The 6,000-nt window shown below is 49.4% G+C and overlaps 1 protein-coding gene across 5 annotated transcripts in view; it reads left to right on the forward strand.

Moving 5' to 3' along the window:
- The window catches only part of LSAMP (limbic system associated membrane protein), a 909,725-nt gene extending 903,725 nt beyond the window's left edge, over positions 1 to 6,000 (forward strand). For all 5 annotated transcript variants that reach the window (XM_015875995.2, XM_015876028.2, XM_015876019.2 and 2 more), the window contains one exon: positions 5,270 to 6,000. In XM_015875995.2, coding sequence (XP_015731481.1) covers positions 5,270 to 5,367 — 98 coding nt within the window. In that variant the 3' untranslated portion in view covers positions 5,368 to 6,000. The remainder of the gene's footprint in view (positions 1 to 5,269) is intronic.

A 6,000-nucleotide genomic window follows, 5' to 3' on the forward strand; every position in this document is an offset into this window, starting at 1 on the left:
GCTTAAAAAACCATGAGCAAATTCTGACATACATTAAACAGTATGCTAAGATTGATAGACACCAGAGACATTTCCTTAATCATACTGGAGAGCCGCGGCAGGGCATCCTCTATCGTTTACAGAGTGGTACTTCTGCCCCTAGAAGAGAGAGCCTATTGCCAGTGCAGTTAGAGTCAAATCTTAATTACAGGAACAGAACCCCACAGATATTAACTGGTAGAGAGAAAGGGGTAAAGCAGGTAATGAGCAAAATAGTTTCAACATTAAGAGCAGGGAGTGAATAAGTATGTCTTCTTCTCAAAGTAGAGGGGGACAGACAGAAAACCGGGAAGAAGAAAGCCCCAAATGAAGCCAAGTAAGTAGAAGCTGCTAATCCCTAAAGCCTCAGAGTAGAGTGCAAAGCCTTGGAAGAAAGAAATTAATAACTTTCAAAGTATGACCTTGAAAATGGAATTAACAGTATTCCTCCCTTTTAAGCCTTCATGATAATAAAGATTTCATCTTCTGAAGCCCTGGCAAGAATCAACAGAGTAGAAAAATGAGTTCCTGCAGAGGAGCTGGCAAGTGTAAAACCTACGTCCCCTCCTGGTGCCACTATGGTGCCCATCCACTTTCCCTTCACCTTCTCCCTTAGTGCATTTTTCATTCCTCCCTCATTTTTGGTCCTCTTATTTGCTCACGAAGCCACTCTCCAGCCTTTGCTATAAATAGAGTTAACTTTTCAGCAGCAACAGAGCCTCTCAGGATGGAGAACAGCTTGAAAAACAGCTCATAGCTCTACTTGCTTTACCATCATTCCTTCTTTCCCATCACAGAGAAGTCCTTCTAGACTGTCCCATGCCTTCTTTTGGCCTCACCTTCAGTCAGAAACTCACGGGGTCTGCTTGGCATCTTGCACAGCATTTTAACTCATGTTCTTTGAGAAGATCCCAGGGGCAACCAAAGCCAGGAACAATCCTATGGCTCTCCGACACCCTTTGGTACTTGTCTGTGTGCTCTTCCTTATGAGCACTACAAACATACCAAGCCCAGGAGTCTTGCTAATGTAAATAAGATAAAAAGTGGGTACCAGCTGTTTCTTTTCCTGTTTTCATTTTGGTTTTGTTCAGGTGATGGGACCTGGGAGCCAGTGGGGAATTCCAGGTTGGTGAATGTGAGTGTGAAACATGGAGGCAGCTGGGTGATTTTGACCCTCTCTATTTGGACCGAGAACGTGCCTGTTCCCTGCTTGCATCTCAAAAATCCCTTTTTAAAGTCTGTGCTGGGAAATCTGAAAGTCATAGTCTGCATTTCTGGTGGTGGTGATGCTCACAGCCCTTGGAGGAGTGTTTCTGTGCAGCCGAGGAGCTCGTGGCTTTGCTTGCAGGTCTGGGGCAGTCTTTTTCAGCAAGGGTTATGTGGGATGGCACATCCTCCTCCACAGCTGCAGCTGTGTACATCTCCTTATACAGTGCCACCAGAGGTGCTGCCAGTCTTGCAAGAGGCAGCGAAGGTGCAAAAGTAGGCATTACCTACATGAGGTAGGAGTATTAATGCCAACCAGAGCTATTCCATTGCAGGTGGCATATAGCAGGGAAGGATGGTCATCAGCCAGTGGATGGAATGGTGCTGACTTAGGGGCTGGCTGCCAGCTGGGCTGGAAACAAGGGAGCATGGCCTCTGGCTGGCTAACCAGCCTGGCCAGCTCTGCATCCGACACAGGCGGTGGCACCCACTGCAGAGTCCCTGGCATTGCAGCGTCCCTTCTCCAGCACCCATGGGCTGGGCTGAGCTGCCAGCCCATTGCAAAGGGACTTAGCCGGGGCTCGGGTGAGCCCTGCGATGGTGTTTTCTTCGTAGTTACTTTATCGCTTGTTTTCCCTTTGTCTTTTTCTCTTCCTTCGGCTGCCACCTGGTGGGAAGAAACGCACATTGCTCAGGGCGCAGCCTCTGCGCCGGCCCTAGAGCGGCTTTTTCTAAGATGCAAACCAGTCCTTCCCACCTCAAGCACTTTGCTTGGCCTGGCCCTCCTGCATTGTGCTGGGGAGGCCGCAAGAAAGAGGGGTGAAGTTTTAGGTTGCGTGCAGTGTGTGCACCGTGCGGCACGCCAGCCTTTCTCTTAGTGCCAGCACTCTGAAGTCATGGTAAAAGGTGACACCCAGTGTAATGCAGAACCATGATATTGCTCCTGGCAGCCAACTGCCACTGCAGAGCCTAGAAACTGAGGGAGGCTGTGGATGCAGAGGTCTTCAAAGAGCCTAGAAGTGCCCCATCCCTGGAGGCGCTCAAGGCCAGGTTGGATGGGACTTTGGGCAGCCTGAGCTAGTGGGTGGCAGCCCTGCCCATGGCATAGGGTTGGGATTGGGTAGGCTTTGAGGTCCCTTCCAACCCAAGCTGTGCTATGGTGCTATGATAAATGGCTGGGCAAGGTCATGGAAGAAGCAGATTACACAACATGGAAACGTTCAGCTGCCATGTTAGTGCCTATTGGGCAATAAGCAAGTGAGACCCTGCTGTGGAAAGGGTCAGGCAGCCATAATGGCAGTGGGTGCATACAGGGCTGATGAGGCTGCCTCATGCCCTGGCATGGTGCAGATGGCTGAGGCTGGACGTGGTTATCCCATGGCAGCAGTCTGCCCTGCTGCACACATCACTGTCTGCAAGCACAGAAGGGAAATGCAGCGGTTTTACCCTCTGTTCCTTCCAGACCTATTGAATGTGGCTGATCATTCAGGTTATGGGGAGCCTTAGGGTCACACTTATGAAATACTGCCAGATAAGAGTATTATAATTCTCACAAACCCAATTTCCCTGGTTACGATGGAAGGAACCCCCTTGAGTGTTATTGCACGGCCATGCCCACTGCTATCAGCCCAGGAATTAGGCTGCCAGGCAGACTCTCGGAGCTCTGGCTTACCGGGATGTGGCAGGAAAGCACCGTAGCTCCTCTGTAGCCCCTTTGCCCGGTGGGCGCGGTTGCCCCATGCCAGGCGCTGGGCACAGGATGCTCGAACGTGCTGGGAGCACCAGGGGGCGACGGAGACCGCGCTGAGTGTCGGCTTGCAGCAACTCGTACCCGTGCATCCGCCCCCAGGGATCGGGAGGTTTTGTTTGGTGGTTGGGCTGGAGCCGGCCCGCATTTTTCACAGTGCCTGCGGTGGGAAATGCATCGCACCTGGCTGGTGCTGCGGTTAGGTCAGGGATCAGGTGCAGCCGCAGGTGCTGCGGTGGCACAGAGAGCTCAGCAGAGGAACACAAGGACGTGCAGATATGCAGCACGCATCATTGCCAGCCATGCAGATGGGATCTTTGGCTCATCAGGTACCCACAAACTTAGTGAAGCTCAGGGAGCAGAAGCTGCTGAGACTGTCATCACACTATGCCTTGCATGTCTTCCCTTATACCAGCGTACTGTGGAAGAGTATCTGTCTCATACCACACTGTACTATACCCTACTCCACCTTAATCTACCCTACCATGCCATACCAACACACACAGTCTCCAGAACCATGCAGCAATATTCATGCGAGGTCAAACACTGTCACTGCCGTGCCAGGTGCCTCCATAGATACACTCGAGTCCTATGTGCACCTTACAGAACAGTGGTGAGGAGGGGGCTGGTGGCTGCTGATGTGTGTGTTACAAATGGTGTTTCAGATAGAAAAATAGTATTTTAGCCACATAGTGTAAATGCGATGGCGAAAGGCAGTTTGTGGACAGCATGCCTTGCCTGGTGAGTTGTTGGTTATTTGGTGGGTCACATTTTGTGACTTATTCACTGCCAAAATGTGGTTCAAACAGCCCCAGAAAGTCATTCCTCCCAAGTTATTTGACCAAGAAAGATGCAGTCTCTGACACATAGGGTCAGGTAAGTGCAGCAGCTGAGCTTATTCCTGAGTTTAGGGGATAAATAAGATCCTATCATCTAAACAAGGGGGAAAAATAGTGTTGTAGGTTGTGAGAAAAAGCTGCACATGAACAGGGAATACCTGAAAAAAGAAGCCATAGATAGAACACAAATTTTCCACATAATTCAACACATTCCAACCTAGTGATAAAAGAACCAAGCTGGGGCACAGCTGATCTAGAATGTGGAAGGCTACCTTAGAAAGAAAAGCAACAATTGCAAATGCCACAGAATTTATGGGCTCTGGGTAACCCCCCTTGTGGAGGGGCTACCCAGTTGTCATCAGACAGACCTCAGCTGCTACCTGTGCTGCAGCATAGAGGTTTCATCAGACTGAAGATGGAGCTGAGATGGAGCAACTGCATATTTATTTATTTGTGTATTTATTTTGCAGCCCTCCATTAGAAACAGCTCTTCTTGCCAGTAAAGATATCTTCCTCCACATCAGGATCAGTCTTTACATAGACTCAGATCCACCTCTGCACTTCAGAATCTTACTGTGTAAAACACAGTGCATACATGTACACACACATACATGTACACACAAATGATGATGAGCACGCCTTTGTGAAAGCACAGCCGTACACACAGCGCTGCCTCGCTATAAAGAAGAGGCTGCTGAGGGTTGTCATTGCAGGGTGAAATTAAAACAGCATCACTGCCTTTTAAGTCATCCAGAAAAGGAAACCCGTCAAGGAGCGGATAGATGAGGAGATGTCAGGAGCGTTTGCACTTAATATTCCTGGAGCAAGCCTGTGTTATTTGTTGCTGCAGCAGAGCTCTCTTCCCTGCCCCTTCTGGCAAACCCATCTTTGTGCGCACACAAAGATTTGTTCTCTACCCTCGCCAAAAAATTCTGGTTTTACCCCATTGGTGCCATGCCCTCCTCCACCCTGAGTAAGGAATGGTATTGGGAAGTCCTTGGGCTGGGGGATTGACTGACTGGACCAGTATAATGCATCAGCCTGCAGAGGTGGTGTTTTGCTGCCAAAGAATCATAGAAAGATTATAAAAGCATAGAATAATTGAGGTGAAAGGGATCTTAATGTCCATCCCATTCCAGGCCCCTGCTATGGGCTGGGACACCTCCCACTGTATCAGGCTGCCCAGGGTCCCATCCAGTCTGGCTTTGAACACCAGTACTTTACCAGTATGCACAATTACACCCAAGGGCCACTGCAAGGATGGGGACACAACAGGGGATGCCATGGTTCAAGTGGTGCTGGTGGCCTTGGGTTAAAGCCTTCCACTCACCCCAAACCCCGTTCCTGCAAGGCTGGGTGTCACACAGGGAGAGAGTGTTGGGAGTTGTGCCATGCTGGAGCCCCGTGTCCTCAAGCCAGGTGTGACGTTGTGCTCTTTTTCTCTTCTCTCACCCTGCAGGACCCGGCACGGGGAGAGTAGACAATGGCTCCGTGAGCTTGGCCGTCCCACTGTGGCTGTTGGCAGCATCCCTGCTCTGCCTACTCAGCAAGTGTTAATACAAATCAAAATTAAAAATAATAATAATAATAATAATAATTAAAAAAAAAAACAACCAACACGACAACAACGACGACGACAACACACAAAACAAAACGCATTATACAGGAGACAGAGCGAAGAGAGAGGAGAGAGAAAAAAGAGGGGGAGAGAGAAGAAGCGAGAGGACCGTTTCTATCACAACAACTTCTGCCTGTTCAGGAGCAAAGAGGGGAGAGAGGAAAAACCACAGCAGGACCACTCAGCACCACTTACCTGATATCCAACTGCCGGCCGTCACAGCACTGACCTCACAAGGCAAGAGGCAAATGGGGCACCCGCAGGGCCCATGGAGCCAGAGGATGCTGCGCTGCAGCCACACCAACGACACCCGCTGAGCCAATTGAATTGAAGATCCCTTTTCTTTTCTCTCCTCCTTGCTGTTTTACATACTCCTCACCTGCCTTCCTCCCTCCCTCCTCTTTCTTTCTTTCGCGGAAAGAGGTCTTTGCTTCGGTGTCTATAAGCCACTTAACTTTTTGGATGCCCTTGGTCATTTTTGTGAGCCGATGCTCAGGCACTTCATACTTTTGGGAAATAAAAAGAAAAAAAAGGGGAAAAAAAAAAAAAGGAAAAAAAAAAGGAAAAAAAAA

The sequence above is a fragment of the Coturnix japonica genome, chromosome 1, assembly GCF_001577835.2.
Source record: "Coturnix japonica isolate 7356 chromosome 1, Coturnix japonica 2.1, whole genome shotgun sequence".
Classification (NCBI taxonomy): Eukaryota; Metazoa; Chordata; class Aves; order Galliformes; family Phasianidae; genus Coturnix; species Coturnix japonica.